This window comes from Ischnura elegans, chromosome 4 (genome assembly GCF_921293095.1).
Source record: "Ischnura elegans chromosome 4, ioIscEleg1.1, whole genome shotgun sequence".
NCBI lineage: Eukaryota > Metazoa > Arthropoda > Insecta > Odonata > Coenagrionidae > Ischnura > Ischnura elegans.
The window spans coordinates 56,366,777-56,384,324 of NC_060249.1; the positions used below are offsets into that span (position 1 = coordinate 56,366,777).

Sequence of the window (17,548 nt, forward strand, 5' to 3'; positions counted from 1 at the left end):
TGTAATGGTTAAAGCCTATTACTCATTTTTTTCACTCTCCTTTTCCATTTCCTCTCTCTGTATTTGGCTCTCTGTGGGGGTTGGTTTTCTTTATAATTCTCATAATAGTTGTGATGTATCCAAAAAATGCTAGATGACCAAAGACGCATTCCCAGACATGATCTAATGCAGGCTCACCATCACCCCAGGGGCGATCCAAGATTTTTTTTCTGGGGGGGAGGGGGGCAGGGCACAAGGCAAACGGTCTTCTAATATTTGAAACTATAAACAACGTATAACGATGGCTGTACAAAATATTCTCTTCTCTTTATTTTAATATTAAAGTTTGTAATCTGAAATTAAATGATTGAGACTCCGTAATACACTTAATACCATAAAAAAAACAAAACAAAAACCATATTAAAAATCTTGTGGCGTCTGGGGAAGGGGTAGACGTGCCCTCTCCCTAAATCCGCTTATGCAATCAACACACTGGGCGAGTGAACGATATAGGAATAACTGACAGTGCTTCAAAGACCATTCATCAATGCCAACCCCAAGCCATGCCCCTTTTCCTTCGTTGCCCATTCCCTCTGAAAGACCATTTTACACGGCACACGGAATTGCGCACTCTGACGTATGTGCGAAGGTGCAATCAAAATTGCGTCGTGTAAAGCGGTGAATTGCTAGAACACAAGCAGGAATGCGTGGATGAGAGACGGCAAAATAGCCCGTTCTAATTTCGTTAATGCATTCCACGCCATTTTAGAAATTAATGCAGCTCTAACCTGCGCAATTCCGTGCCCCGTGTAAAACGGCCTTAAAAATACCCCTCAGTCACCCATCATAAGTGAATAAAAATACATAAAGGACATTCGTGGTGCACCTGGAGGCAAGAGGTGGTTGCACCAGTCTGAACAATTTGGTAATTATGTGAAATACAGTAGTTCTGTTTTTTTTCTGTGTTCTATAGCACATGCATAGCTGAGCAGCAACCACCCATGTTTTGCACCCACTTGCAGGCATACAGTTCTCACCTCTGAATGCAGGAAGCATAATTCCTAGATGCATCAGCACCCAGTCTTTGCTTAAACCATGGTGATCAATGCCGCCAGTGCTCATTTAGGTTTGCTGTCTGACACTACACCATTTCTTTAGTCGCCAAGCATTCTCACTGCATTGATGTCAGGCTGAAGTGTCATTTCATGTCTCAATGTGTTATTCCACACATAAGGTAGGAAGCTCGCGGCTAAGATTAAACCCTCTGAATACGTCCCCCTAGTTGGAGATGGTGTATTGACCTATAGATGTATAGGTTAGCTTAGAGATAACCGAATTTATTTGTTCAAAAAGTAGTTATCGATGGCTAACAACACGTATCTGAAATTCGGCCGGTTTGAGACGGGTATCTTAAACAAAGTGTAATAACATTAAAAAAATAAAATACAACCAAAGAACAACTCTTTATTTGCAAATCAATGCTTCTTTTTCAGTTTTATGAACTTATGGTTTTTAATTTCAGTGTGCAAGTAACAGAAATTAATCGTTTTTTTGCTATCCTGAAAAGTTGCCATTTTTGAGATATGTGTTGTTATAACTTAGCCATCGTTATAGACAAAAAGCGACTGCAATCTGATGATCTACCCTTGGGCAAGGAAGGCCATTTTAATGATACAAAAACTGTGAAGATGCAGTGACTTGGTTACCAGAGGCTGCTAAGTAATATGCCTCTCATCACCTGGGAGAGAAGGTAGCAGCAGGAAATCAAGGGTAGAGGCTTTCAAATGTGGTGCTGCAGAGGCATGATGAGGATCAAATGAATCAGCCAAATAAGTAATGACTAAGTCCTAAGATGAGTAGGGGAGAAGAGAAGCCTTGTGAAAACCTTGACAAGAAGACGAAACAACCCAATTGGCCATATATTGAGACATGATGGCCAGATGAAGACAATTGTCAAAGGACAAGTAGATGGCAAGGACATAAATGAAGACCTCGAATAAAATACATGCACCAGGTATGGAAGGATGTGAGAGAGATGAAATACAAAGGAGTGAAAAGAATAGCTGACATGAGAACAGAAATGAGAGCTGTGTCAAACCAATCTAAGGTTTTTAACCAGTGACGATGCACGAAGAGAGTGTTTGCATCAGTGGAAAAATTGATAAATAGGTACCTGCCACAATTTAATTTGTTGCAATTAATGCCAAATGCACCGACAATGTTTCAACTTAATCACATTCCATCCAAGGAGAAAAAGGGCTGCTGAAGCAGTAATTCATTCTCACCCCTGCTGTCTCCTTCCCCTTATTTTCATTTTACTATACCACAGCCCACCTCGAGGTCGTGGATCCATTCTCCAGCCAAAGTAAGGGGGGAGAAAATCCTTTCCTACTCTCACCTAAAGGCACATCCACCTCGAATCTTTTGCTTTCTTTTGGCTGTATATTGGACTGAAAGTTGCACCCATCCATGGTTGCACCTAAAGATGGCTAGTAAGACGATAAAGAGTTGAAACCCTGTAAAAGTTAACCCTGAGGGAGTTTGTGTTGATATGAAAAAATAACAATAATGGACGTTTACCTTGATCACTATGATGCGTCTTTAAGTTTTAATTTTTCATGTGTTCCACATCTTGACCAGTTAAAAACATCTAGTAATTACTATATAACGGTAAAAGTGAGCGAGATGTTATTTTCAATTCTTTCTTCGGAAACAGGGGTGCACAAAAACGGGCAAAAATAGGATGGGAAAAGTTACAGGAAGAGTATAGAACACAATATTAAAAAAAAACGTCCAGCTCACACTGGCAATTAATTGGATTTTGCATGGAATTAATGACTAGGGTACAGATGAGAATCACTGAAGGCGATAGTGGGGAATTTTTTTTCCATTTACTGGGCTTCACTACGGTTTCCGCTAAGATTTGATTGCACGACTTGAATATTTCTCATTATTTATCAATTTCTAGAATACTTTCACCAATATTTGAAGATAGAAATTCTGAGAAACAAATCCCGCGGTCGTATGGTCGGGGCCAACAACATTGCAAAGATTGCTACGATCTGCTATATCACAGTAAATGCGAGTGAATAGCCTAGACTGGCCTAGACCTGTAGAATGTTCAATGACACAGGTCTAATTGTTAACCTATTTGGTCATGTTGAAGCGATAACATGGTAAAAAATAAATTTACCAACTTATTTAAATGCTCCGAAATTTTACTTTTCCATGGACAATTTCGTTGCAAACTTGTGATTCACACTAACAGTACATTTATCCTAGTAGTTCTAATAGGGAAAACAGAGAATCGACTTCTTACACATGTTATTGAACTCAAATTTCTCCTCAAATCTACTTACGATCAAATCGCATTCACTTTTACATTCAGAAATATACGATTGATACAAATAAAATCCTAAGACTGTGCGAGACTGTGTTTCGAATAGTTTGAAACGTTTGAAATCTTTGAAATATATCGAACAGGAACAGTTGCTCGACGAAAGGCGCATGTACGAGTTTGTACTACGAGGGAATGGTGTTGCTCGCTGCTGAAAGTGAGCAATGCTCCATTAGTGCGATGTCTGTAATGTTGATAGATTCATAATGAGCCCCTCTGTATCTTTATTTTATTTTAAAAATAATTCCTTCAGTGTGAACCGTGGAAAAATCTTTCATCGTTGCATCGTTGTGGACATGTAATTGCGGAAACAGGTATGATGGCAAGTTGTTTACAAATAACGCGGCACATCGATCATAAGGCCGTCGTCTTTACTGTATTATTTTTGTTACTTTATATGTTATTTGCGATATTTGGTTAATTTTTTCTCATTCATCAGTAATATTGATTGTTGATTTGCTGGGAGTTAAAAAAGGAAGTAAATTTCTCCGGGTTATACTTGGGTGTTGGTCTTATGAAATGCTTGGACGAAACTTTAGTATATTATTCATAGCATAGCTAATGGCAAATAATTCTCTTTAATGGTTTAATCATACTGCTTGTTATTTATTTTTTCTTATTTATGAGCGGGAATAAAATTAACGGACGTACTAATGTGCCATTTAAGATGATAGTTTTTCATTTTGGTTTGATAGTACCGAATTTCGGAAAAGTATTCATTGGAATAATCAATTCTAGGACCATATTATCGTGGGTCAACCACACGATCAGAGTTTTCGTATGTACCTTACAGTTTTGTGGAGCGCTAACGTCTTACTGTTTATTACATTTCCAGGCTATTGTTTTCCTGCATACAGTTGAATTCGAAGACTGATCCTTATTTATTGTGAAAATGCCTCCACCTCCTCCTACACCCTCCGGGGGGAATGATCCCCTAACCCAAATGAATACCTACCGGTCTTATGTTACAATGCTGGCCGATCCAGGAGCGAAGGATGAATTAAAACTCAAGGCCGCTCAGGAATTGAGTGAAAATTTTGAGGTAAGTATACAAATAACGCAAGTGGTAATATCGACTTGGTTGGTGTTCTTTTCATGTCAGTTAAGGTTAACTACTTAGAATATGTGGTGTTTGGAAAAGTTTATATTCTGGTTCTTGCTGCCCCTTCGAGTCCTAAACGTATTGTATTGTCCGGTGGTTTTGTGATACGCATGAGACCAAACATCTGTGTTAACCGATTGTCTTAATATTAAAGAAAAATTTCGTACGTTTGCTATTCACGGTTCCCTAACTTATCCCATTATTTGCCTATCCCGTGTTGTGCGGTGGAAAAATTTTGCCTGAAAATAGCAGTGGAGTTGGCAAAAATTATCACCAAATTTACATCTTTGGCTCACTTATTGACTCGAATACATTGTGTGATTATTGCTTGTACATTTTTGTCCCATAGTCCAGTCAATAGCTGCAGCATCTTGTAGTTAATGCCAACCGATATTTTAAAACTGGTTACAAGATAGACTAGATAAATTCTTTCATATGAATTTGGAGGTTTCTACTGTTTTTCTTCTTGTTTAGACAGTAGGTAGCGTGTTTTTGTGTTAATTGAAAAATTTGAATTTCTCTAAAGTGGCATATGCCACTTTAGAGAATATTCTTGCTGTTGTGGTCATCATAGTATATTATGTCAAAAAACGAAAAAAAGTCTTCTTTACGTCTTAAACTATTTTATTCGTCTTCAATATCCCAAGGCCGCACAACAATCACTTTTATATTGGCAACGTAAATAAAAAACAAAACAAACATTCATCATCACCTTGAACGTAAAAATGCAAAACTCTACAAAATATTAATTTTCACATTACAACACCTCCCCTCGTTCGAGGATGATGGAAAGGAACACAAAAAACATCATACATAACTTCGTAACTTTAGTTGTGAGTTTCTTACTCCAACTTAATTATGCCCATTTCTTTGGCAAACAATAATGTCTTAGGTCCAGACAAACTCTTTGTCAAACAGTCTGCAATGTTACTATCAGATTTAACATATTTCAATGAAATCTCTCCCTCCTTCACAGCCTCTCGGACATAGTTGTATTTTACCACGAAATGTTTACTCCTCTCATTTACTATGTCATTATTGGCAATGTATATGGCACCTTGGTTATCACAAAAAATGATGCAGGTCTTTGGAATGAGGCTGCTTTGCTTCAATTCACAAAAAACGACCTCATCCACTGGATTTCACGCACACATTCATAAATAGCAACATACTCAGCATGCGTGCTTGAGGTGGCTATGCTTCTCTGCTTCCTACTTTTCCAAATCATTGCTCCACCTCCCAGCGTGATAACATACCCAGTGACAGACTTTCGATCATCTCTATCCCCTGCCCAATCTGAATCACAATAGCATGCAAAACCTTCACCTTTCCTGAAAACAAGTTGATAATCACATGTACTCTTTAAATATCTCATTACATGTTGAACTCCATTCCAATTTGTTACAGTGGGGTTGCTACAGCATTGACTAAGTTTGCACACTGCGTTTGCAATATCTGGACGAGTATTGGTACTCAAGTATAACAAGCTGCCTATTGCACTCTGGTATTTCTCCTTGCAAAAAATTTCTCCTTCTCCTTTACTCTCAAAATTTGCACCTGCTTGTAGTGGACAAGAAACACCTTTACCTTCTAACATATAAAAATCTCTGAGAAAAGACATGACATACTTCTTCTGACTCAAAATGACAGTTCCCCTGTTTGGTCTGGTGAATTGGATGGACAAAAATGTGTTCACCATACCCAAGTCCTTCACCTGAATTAAGGATGCAATTTCATTTTTGAACACACCTACTTCTTCCTTCTCACCTATAATCAAGAAATCATCAACATATGTTCCAACAATTACATTGTTCCTTAAGTACACACAAGGGTCACTGATACATTTCACAAACCCTAACTCCACCAAAATCTTACTGAGAAACTCATACCAATTTCTCCCTGACTGTTTTAAACCATAAAGGCTCTTCTTCAACCTACAAACAAAATAATCTCTGTTTACATCCATCCCTTCAGGAACAGACATATATGTATATGGTCTCATCCAGCTTGCTGTTTAAATAAGCCCCCACCACGTCTAGGTGATCTATTTCCCAATTATTTTCCACAGCAATATAGGCTAACAGACGAACTGATTTCCTTTCAACAACTGGACTGGAAATGTCATGATAATTCACACCGTATGTTTGAGTAAAACCCTGAGCCACAAGTCTTGCCTTAAATCTTACAATGTTACCTTCGTTATTCCTTTTAAGAGCAAAAACCCATTTACAGCCCACTACTTTCATATCCGGTCGTCTTCTCAGGATGTACCAGGTCTCTTGGCCTTTGATGTTCCGTAATTCTTCTTCAATGGCTAACCTCCAGTTGTCGGCTTGAGATCCTTCTATGGCTTGGCGGTAACTGGTTGGGACATCATCTTTTCCAAGGACAGAACGGGTGACGTTGCAGCATTCACACGGTCCTTTGGGCATCCGCTGCCAATTTGACCTCCTCAGGACTTGAGGATTTTCCTGCTCTTGTTCCTCATTCTGGACCTGGGCCTCTATTTCTGCATTTTCCTCTCCTGGCCTCTGGGCTATGGCTTGTGGCATATGTGTCGGGAGGGCTGCATCAACTTCTTCTTCTTCACTCGATGTGTCTTCTGTCTGGTCGCCTTTCTCACTGTTTACCTTTCTATGGAATGGGAACACAGTCTCATTGAATATGACATCTCGACTAATAATGACTTTCCTTGTATTGAGGTCCCACAATCTGTAGCCTTTGGTGCCCTATGGGTACCCCAGCATCACTGCTTCCTTTGCTCTGGCATCTAGCTTGTCACCATGGACTACTCGATACCAAGCCTGACAACCAAACACCCTTAGGTACTGAAAATCCTTCTCTTCAAGTTCTCTTCCAAGCCACCTCTTTATTGGAATTTCAGAATCTATTGCTGTTGATGGACAATGATTTCTTAAATGACATGTGGTTTTTAGGGCCTCAGCCCAAAAATGTTTTGGCATACCAGATTGTTGCAGCATAGCACGGATGGTATTCAAAATTGTCTGGTTATACCGCTCGGCCAGACCATTTTGCTGAGGAACATATGGTACAGAGAGACGATGTAGGACTCCACTCTTCTCAAGTTGTTTCTTGAATTCATTTGATGAGTATTCCCCACCGTTATCACTCTGGAACTCCTGTATTTTAGTTCCATGTGTGACTTCCACCATTTTCTGATATTTTATGAACTGCTCAGTGACTTCACTTTTGGCCTTCAAGGGAACTACAACAGTGAAATGAGAAAATTCATCAATAAAAGTGACAAAAAATCTGCAGCCACTCAAAGAGGCACAGGGCCTAGGCCCCACGACATCAGAGTGGACCCTTTGGAGGACATGTGTAGTCTTACTGTCTTTTTCTCCACTGTAGGAAAATTTCAGTCTCTTAAACTTTCCCTGTATACATGCTTCACATTCTTCTTCTGTCTTCTTACTCATTAAGTTCCGCAATGGTTCTATCTTCATCATCCCTTCATGGTGCAGGTGTCCCAAACGGTTGTGCCATGTTGTTGCTGCAATTTTACATGCTTTCATACCTTCATGTTCTTCAGCTTCTTTTCTTATTTGTGAAATAGAAGCACTCCCTTCAGTAGTGAGGTAATACAGGAAACCAACGCGATACCCCTGGAACAGAGTAGCTTCTTCGTCGCTAACAGTAGTCTTTCCGTCTCTCCTCACAATGGTCAAGCCCTTCTCTTCTAATTTCCCTTCCGAAATCAAATTGTCTTGGAGGCAAGGAATATATAACACATTAGTTAACTTTATTTTCCATCCACCACATTCATTCGACATCTGGATGGTCACTGATCCTTGACCTTCTATTTTTAGTGATGTACCATCACCCACAGTTACTTCTCCAGAGAGGGGTTTGAAATCAACAAACAAATCTTTCCTAGGGCTCATGTGATCCGATGCTGCTGAATCCAGTATCCATATGCCGTTGTTTGCATGGTTTGGATTTCTTTGCATGCAGAGTACTTTATAGCCTCTTGATACTACTGATGCTGATGACTTATTCTCTTCTTCATCTTGCTTCTGTATGGCAGGACAAAATCTTGCAGTATGCCCCTCCTTTCCACATGTGAAACAAATGTATCTCCTCCCAATAGGTTTCTTTGGAGCATTTTGTGATTTATTTTCACTGCTTACTTTAGGTCTGTTTGGCTTCTTCTTTACCTTGAGAACCTTGTGTTCTTCTGTCTTCGCGTAATCCTCATTTTTCATTCTCTTCTCTTCTAGCAGGAGTTGGGACTTAACATATTTGGATGTTATGTCTCCTTCATTTGTTCTGTAAATACTTCATATAAACCCAGCATATTTTTCTCGAGGCAGACCCATGAGGTAGAACGCAGCCAGTGCTCTATCCGGGAGATTAATGCCACACTTAGTAATTTTACGGTTGTAATTCTGGATCTTGCTCATGTACTCCATCATGGAAAGGTCTTCCGTTTTTTCGGTATTTACCATTTCCTGTAGGAACATTATCTCCTGGAACACGTCGTAAGTGGTGCACATGTCTCTTAATGCCTCCCACATATCCTTCGCTAGGTCCAGTCCCACGATATCATCCAAAAATGAATCATCTACGTATTGTATGATAATGGCTCTGGCCTGTTGATTTTGTCGCTGACGGCGCCTAACCTCTTGTGGTGGGAGTTGGCTTTCGTCTTCCATTTCTATCTCGTTTCCATCACTGCCGAATGCTATGTATGGATGGAAACCTTTTACCGCTTCCCAACAATCTTTCTTCATTAAAAAAGCTTCAATTCTTACAGCCCATACATCGTAATTATCGCTGTCGAGTATTGGGATACACGTCTTCTTTTCTTCCACCATTTTTGATGATTCCGAACTTACAAAGAACAATTATGGGGTTCACTTCTTCTAACCTCAAACGTATTCGCCGTTCACACCATCAAAAGAAAAACTTCGCTTCGCATCAACACTTAGTGTTTAAGTCTCATAATCTGTCAAAAAACGAAAAAAGTCTTCTTTATGTCTTAAACTATTTTATTCGTCTTCAATATCCCAAGGCCGCACAATAATCACTTTTATATTGGCAACGTAAATAAAAAACAAAACAAACATTCATCATCACCTTGAACGTAAAAATGCAAAACTCTACAAAATATTAATTTTCACATTACAACATATTATTCCTTGAATTCACATTTTTCTTAACTTCACCTTAAGTGCTTATCCTTATTATTATTTTTTGGTGAAAAAATATTTATGCTTAATTAGGCCGGTTCAAAGTGACTTTTCCAAGGAATAAAACTTTTTAGTTGTCATAATCATACTGCTACTTAGATCTGAAGAGTATGACAACAATGGATTTACTTGTACTAATGTCACTTTAAGAAGCTTTCTTTCTCTTTGTGTTTTCTGTCTCTCTGCCATTTACATATACGTTTTTCCCTCCTAAATTACGCTTTTTTAAAGCCTTTGTTTCAAATTACATTTCTTTGCAGATTATAATGGGATCTTCTCAGTATCCAGCATTTCTTGATCACTCCATGAAAATATTTCTTAAAATACTCCAAGATGGCGAACCCCATTTTATTGCTGAATACAATATACAGGTATGTACATGACTATCTACTGCATCTGATTGTGAGTAATAATGCACATACATAATTTTTTATAACAGGTGAATTGCATGAATTTCATGATGTAATTGCACAGTAAATGCTTTTAATGAAAATTACTGGGCTCTTTTTCTTTCTTTGCAGCAAGTACGCAAGTTAATTCTTGAGATGATTCATCGTTTACCCACTAATGAGCATCTCCGTCCTTTTGTGAAGCAGATTTTGTCTTTGATGCTTCATCTTTTGGAAACAGAAAATGAGGAAAATGTTCTTGTCTGCCTGCACATAATTATTGAACTTCACAAGCAGTATCGGCCAACGTTCAATCCAGATGTAAGGTTCTTTTGTAATTTAATTTTCTCATAAATTAAATCCTAATTTTATAATTTTGTCTTGTTTCTTACGTGTGAGTGGGTCACTGGCATAAGCAGAAGCTTCGCAAACCTGAATGTGTGTGTGTGATTGAGACCTACGCGATAATTTGTTTCATAGAACAAATCTGCTAGGTGAGTGAGTGAGCTGCACGATTGTTTTGTTTCATAGTGTTTTAGCTTGATTTCTGTGTATTACCCCCCCAGTCAGCCTTGTAACTTCCCACCCCCCACCTTTGCCCAGCAAAGAGTACGGCCGTGGGGAATTTATTTTCCTTCAATTGTTCAACGGCCGTAGATCTTTCAATCACCTATAATGTAATTTGTATTAAGAATTTTTCTCAAAGACTGTGGGTATGATGAGAGACTGACACTTATTATTATTTTTTTTCATTTTACATCTATGGAATAAATGAGTAAATCCCTTCACAGGAGAATGAGTAAAGCAAGAGCATATTCTTGCAGATGGTAGTACATATTCAGTTCCATGGTACTTAACTTTGAGTTGAGCTTATTCACCTTTATGTGCAATCAAGTAAATTGTTTACAAAGGAAACAGCAACTTGGTTTCCTTCTTCTTTTGATGGTTTCCTTCAACTTTATTTACTTCCTTGGTACCACAAATTTCGACACATCATTGTCATGTCATGTCATACTTCAAAATTTTGCTCATCTTATGTCATGAAGAGACTAGGGAGATGAAGGTGGTTTACAAAAAAAGATGAAAACATAGGAATGGGGAGAGGGATGGTGGTGGGATATTGAGTCAAGGGTATTGAGCATTTATGAGATGAAAAAACTCAATATTGGTTTGGGGTGGGGTCAAGGATGATAGTTTTATTAAGAGTTGGGCGTAAACCAATGGGGTGCACACTAGGGGAATGGGGAATAGGCTGACATAGCATGGGTCTTTCTCCTGAGTTAGGGATTAAGACCATGGTAAATTGTCAGCAGGAGAGTAATGCATGTTTATTCTTCCATGACTAATAGAGTGATTTCTTGGATTAGGAAAGTTTTCAATAAGGATGTCGTTTAGTAAATAGCATTTCTTCATATGTTAGAATTAAAAATTGCTCCAGTGGCCATAATTTTTTTCTTTATTTGCAATTCTGTATTCTAACACATCGAAAATTGTAGAGCTCATAACCTCGATGTCGATATTTTTTCATATTTCCTCTGGATTTTTTATTCCTCTCCTGAGTACCCCTTTCTCCTCTTAAGTTCATTCATGATATAAATGCATGGATAAAATTTTGAAACATTTGTATTTAATGATGAGACTTACGCCTGGAAACTGTACCAAAGATCTCTGAGCAAAAAAATGAACATATCACTTGTGAAATTTGATGACCACATAGGTGATCCTGGTACTATAGAAATTAAATTGGCAGTCATATGAAAGTGTGCATAATTTGAGTTTCTGATTGATGAATGTGTTTCAAAATTCTTGACAATAATATGGTATTTTACTTGTGCTTCACGATAAATGGACTCATGCAATTATTTAATTTGTCATTACGAGTGATTTTAAATAATTGAATCATTAAAATACCGAGGCTTTACTTTAATTGCTATTTTCTGAGAATTATTAGTAAGATGTGACCCTTGATAGTTGGCTATGCTTAATGTGCTCATTTCCTCATATTATGTTATTCTGTACTGAAGATTTTGTACCTAATTCTGCATACTTTGCATATTTTGTGTAATTTTAGTCTTTCATTATGTTTTCGAACATAAGATTTGGATATAAATTGCTCTACTTAAATCAGTTTAAATTTTTTTATTGAAACATGGATAACACCACTGAAAGCTCTGAAATACTTAAAGAAAAAAAGACATGTTTCAAGTAGTATTCAATTTTATTTTAATTTTCTTTCAGATACTGCATTTTCTTCAGTTTGTGAAGTGTATCTACAGGGAACTTCCCAACCATCTTAATAAAATATTTGAACCTCGTCCACCTATACGCGTGAAGGACCTTTCTGAAGTGAATATTGAAGCGTTACTTTCTGAGACATTTACTCTTACAGCAATTCAAAGTGAAAAGAAAACACCTGATGGAACAGTGATATCTGTGAGTTGCTTATTTTATCTCACATTTTTCTTAATTGGGTAGTTTCCTTCATCAAAGAAAATGAAAGGCATTGATTGCGATTCATTACCCTACATTAGTGTATTCATAATATACAAATTATTTGGTTTTAGAAATCCCAGTTTATGAGAATGTTAATGGTCAACTTTAACTTCATTTGATAAAGGTCAGATTGGCACCCATGCGATGCCACTCCATGTGACGTCACAGGGACCTAGATTCTATACGAGTAGTCAGGAGTTTTACATTGATTGAGATTGCCAATGCATGCATGTGGCACAGAGCTCAGGGAAACATCTCTTAATAATCACCTATTAAAATTGGCTATGCCTTTCTATTGTCGGAAAGTTTCCTTCGTTTGATAGGGTATTAATAATCCTTATTTAAGCCAAGCGCTACCTACTAGCAGGGTACTCTGCTGCATGCTATCATCCATCCAGCAGCCTGCATCGTAGCGGTGCTCATAGCCTTGGACCAAGGTGGCCTCACACGGCGACAGCTGGAACCAGAATGATGTCACATGGGCTTTTCCCAGCATTCATACTTAAACATCCCGTTTTTGCGTGCTTGAAAATTTTCTCTTTTCATTTTATTGCAAAAAATAGATATCGCCATTTAAAAATCTAAAAGCGTTAAATACGTACTCCAGGAGTAATAATTTTTCGATTTAGGCAATTAAAAAAATAGGAAAACACCCTATTTAGAAGTTTTTCTAAAAGACAATTTTTTTCCTTTTTTTTTTTGGGCCCTTTTCAATTAAAATTTGGTCTCTTGCCATTTAAAATTTTAAATTTCCTCAGAACATTGCTATTGTTTTAGTATACATATTTCGCTTTATTTGAATTACATGTGCATTCACAATTACATATGTTGGATGTATTTCAAAATATGTCCACTATATGCTACTTGATAATATTGTACTATTTAACTGATTGTTTCATGCAACAGTAGTTTGGGCAAATTTTTAGCCGTCTTTATTACATCTGGATTAATCAGTCTACTGCTGAAGTTCTCTAATGATTTTGAAGAACATAATTTACAAAATACTTAAATTTTCTTCTTGTTTTATGTGTCATATTGTTTTATTATCTCAGGAAAAAGAGTACATTTATTGTTTTGAAATTATGATGTAACTCTTACCATTCATTTAGGGGTGGAGCCTGTGCCCTTACAATCATTCTCAACTTATAGATTTTTGCTAGTACATGGATTACTTTAATTATGTAGACAGTGTAATAGAAATAGAATTTTTTACAAAGTTAGCCAAATGAGGTACTTCTTACTTAAGGAGGTACTTAGAATTATTAAATGTTTGGAATGGTGCAATATTGCAGACAACATGGTATGACAAAAATATGAAGAATTTGAAAATTTTCAGTTAAACCAACCGTGAATCAGTTATGCTTAAGAAATGGTTATGTCCAGAATTTAAATGAGGCTTATTTTTCAAAAGATTAAAGCCCTGAAAAAGGAAGATATTCATTTTTCATAACACATTCTGAATATAAGAACAATCTGTCATGTACACTATAGAGCTCGCTGCCAACTGCTGTTTCTGAGGTTAAAGTTATCTGTTTATTTATATCACTCTGTCATTTATGTCGAAAAACATCTCAGATATTGTAAAGAACGATGAAATATGATACTAGGTTGAAATATGATATGTGTGATGTCATCCTGCTTCACTAAACATCTTAGGAGTCCTAGAAACATGTGCATAAAACTTTATAATAATTTACCATCTGATATAAAAAAAAAGGACAGACAAAGTGTGTTTAAGATAATACAATTTAAGTTCCTAGTCATTAGGTCTTTTTATAGTATAGTGAAGAAAAATATGTGTGAAGAAACAAATGTGCATTTATGAATACTTAATTTTCCCCCTGGTAGAAGGGGCTGGATTTGTCTGGGCCAAGAAATGAAATTAAGTTCAATTATATAGGTGGCCTGAGTAGGGAGGTGACGAGGGCTGCGCGAGGCGAGACTTTCAGTTCTCGGCATTGTCTGGGTGGGACTCTTGGCACGACGAGTCTCCTCTGGATCAAGAGTCTTGATGGGACTCTCTGGTCCTTGCAGAAAATAAAAAATATCAACTCTATTTTAGATACTGATATTAACCCTTCTGTGACTGTGCCTAGAAAACTGTGAATGACTGTGTGTGGTATCTCAAGTACCCCATTTGTAATTCATAAATTATGTATATGTTGTAGTTTAGTCTGTGATTCAACGCCATGGCTCTTTTTTAATGATATAATATCTTGTTTTGTGTAAGTTTAAATTACATTGTAGGCTACATTTAGGTTTTTACATTGATTTTGTGGGAAATGGTAGGATTCTTTCATATTTTGCTATTGTAACAGTACATTGACTTACATGCTATGAAAAAACAAAAGAAAAAAGGTCCCATAATGTGGCACGTTGGCATTATTGAAGATAATAAAATTAAATAAGATAAATAACTAAAGAAGTTAAAAAAGAAGGTATAATAAAATTTATTGCGTTCAACTTTTATCCCTGCTCTCATATAACAAACAAGTTTTTTTTCCCACCAGCAACTGTGCGATGTAACGAAGTTACCCCACCAATAAAAATTGAAGTTTTCAAAAACAGTTTAAATATTTAAAAAAATCATTCAACTGAATAACAACTAAGTGGTTGAGCTCAAATACAAAAAATATCAAATGAAACAAATGAAAAATACAAAAAAATTATACAACATTAACATAATTTGGGGTGGGTTACCCCACACAGTCACGGAAGTGTTACTTTAATGAAAAGATTTTTTAAAGAAATGGTTTATATTTTGAAGTCCAAAAATAGTTGTTGTAAAATATTGACGTGGACTATTTAAATATTACTTTTATTATTTAATTAACCAAAATTGACTGATTACCACAAATTTTACTACCTAAGTTACTATCAATAAACATTGCAAAAAGGTACAGCAGACTCCTGATTATCCGGCTGCGGTTTATCCGAGATGCGGATTATCCGTGCGTAATTTTTACTCTTGCTCAATTTTTTCCGCTATCTTTAGAAAAAAAATAAACTCTGACGCAAAATCATCGGAATTAATGCTCTGGTAAACCGGACTTAATTTTTCCGTTAGAATCTCTTTCTTAAAATGGAAGCGATCGCACGCTAGCTGCATTCACGGGAGCACCGTGTTCCTGTTTTCCAAGCCTCACAGTGTCCGACCACGCTCCGCTAAAAAATTTGCAAACTGGCGAAGAAAGCTCTTATTGAGCCTGGGAACCACTCTAAAATAACAGAATAACTGCATAAATAATAATATATTGTTTGTTTTAGGTAAATTATGAACATTGCAAGACATTTAAGTGAAAGTTTGGGTTATCCGTGTTTTCCGATTATTAGTGCCATCTCTCCCCATCATTTGCCTGGATAATCGGGAGTGTACTATGTATCAAAAGTCTAACCTCTTCTTTGTTGGTAATTTACTACTAAATGTTTCTTTTTTTTATTAAATTACAGTAAAAATAAGCATTGATATAACCCTTCATTTTGTGTATGCATCAAAATCATATGTATACATACTCATTTTCATTTCTGATGATGGTTTCTAAGTAACTGAAACGTCGGCAAAATTTGATTTTCACTTTTTGGTGCAAACACTTCAAGATTCGCCCAGTCTCAAAGAGTTGAGACTTCTCGTGTCTTGTCAAGAATTCTGACCCAGGCGAGACTCTTGCCACACTGAGACTCCCATCCCAACAATACCAAGAAATTAGTCTTGTCTCGAGTGCTGACTCTCGCTCAGCACTAGGGGTAACCCTCCTATCCTCAATAATAATAATCTCATCTTTATTGATCAAGCAAGTTTTCAAGCCTCTCTTATGATTAACTGAACGGATTTATGCTTACAGGCAGGATTTGGGCCTGCGACCCCAGGATAAGCAGGCAACGACTTTACCCTGAGCATCCTTAATGTGTCGATGTCAAATTAGAGTAAAGTTTTTGAATTTATTTTGGGATGCCCCCCAGTTTTGTTCCATTTGGTGAGAAAATAATTCTTGAAAATTATGTTTGCAAGCGGATACCAGGAAATGTGCCATATCGCACTTGAAATTTTGATATTTTAGGGTGTTTCTCACAATCAGACATAGCTGAAGATGATGTCTCACTCAGATTATTCAATCGCTTTTCTGTCTGTTGCCTTAAATATCTTTCATTTCTGCCCTTTGGTTCCCGGGATATTGCAGCAAGAGTATGCACGCGCCACTCAAGGTAGACATTTTTGGTGGCACGCGGGTTGCATACTAGGGTTTGCCGGGAGGGGGGGGGGGGAACTCATTTTTTAATTTCAAAGTTGTAATAGCACGGAATAGTTGCAAATTGTATTGACAAAGCCAAAGAAAAAATATCATCAGTATTGGTTGACATCTTCCAGTTGCGCATAGACCCTAAAGTTTGACAAAATATGAAAAAAACTAAAATAAGGACCACCCTAATGTCACATGCCAGTAGCTTAGTCTATTTAGCTTTCTCCTTGTCTGTCGGAACCTACCTCCAAGTTGATAACTCTGAAATACATATATAATTCATTGGATTGTCCTCTCCTGTTTGTACCTTTAAATAGTCATTTGTATGGGGGCATATAATCAAAGCTGTAGCCATGAATTAAGTTTTCAAAAGTTTATGTTTTACCTTTTCAGTACAATCTCATTCCAAAGGCAGTATTATCCCTCAAAGTTCTGCAAGAATTGCCCATTATTGTAGTGTTAATGTATCAGCTATACAAGCAGAATGTTCATCAAGATGTTGCTGATTTTATTCCTTTAATCATGACTACTATAACGTTACAGCCAGCTCCACATCACAGGTATTTATATTTGAGCTTTAAATCAATGTTTTTCTTTAAAATAACTTGTGGAAATTGGTAGATAATGATTAGAATTTGCAATATGTCGATGGTAACATATTTATTTGCTTATTTGGTTTGTTTGTATTGCTTATGCTTGCATCAACATTTATATTTTTCTGTATAATATACAAACCT

At 37.0% G+C, this 17,548-nt stretch overlaps 1 protein-coding gene across 2 annotated transcripts in view; it reads left to right on the forward strand.

Annotated features, from left to right (window-relative positions):
• Nucleotides 1-3,499: 3,499 nt before the first annotated feature.
• Nucleotides 3,500-17,548, forward strand: part of LOC124157536 (transformation/transcription domain-associated protein) — a 105,849-nt gene continuing 91,800 nt past the window's right edge. For both annotated transcript variants that reach the window (XM_046532351.1, XM_046532352.1), the window contains exons 1-6: nucleotides 3,500-3,690; nucleotides 4,212-4,418; nucleotides 9,952-10,062; nucleotides 10,213-10,401; nucleotides 12,319-12,513; nucleotides 17,205-17,371. In XM_046532351.1, coding sequence (XP_046388307.1) covers nucleotides 4,269-4,418; nucleotides 9,952-10,062; nucleotides 10,213-10,401; nucleotides 12,319-12,513; nucleotides 17,205-17,371 — 812 coding nt within the window. In that variant the 5' untranslated portion in view covers nucleotides 3,500-3,690; nucleotides 4,212-4,268. The remainder of the gene's footprint in view (nucleotides 3,691-4,211; nucleotides 4,419-9,951; nucleotides 10,063-10,212; nucleotides 10,402-12,318; nucleotides 12,514-17,204; nucleotides 17,372-17,548) is intronic.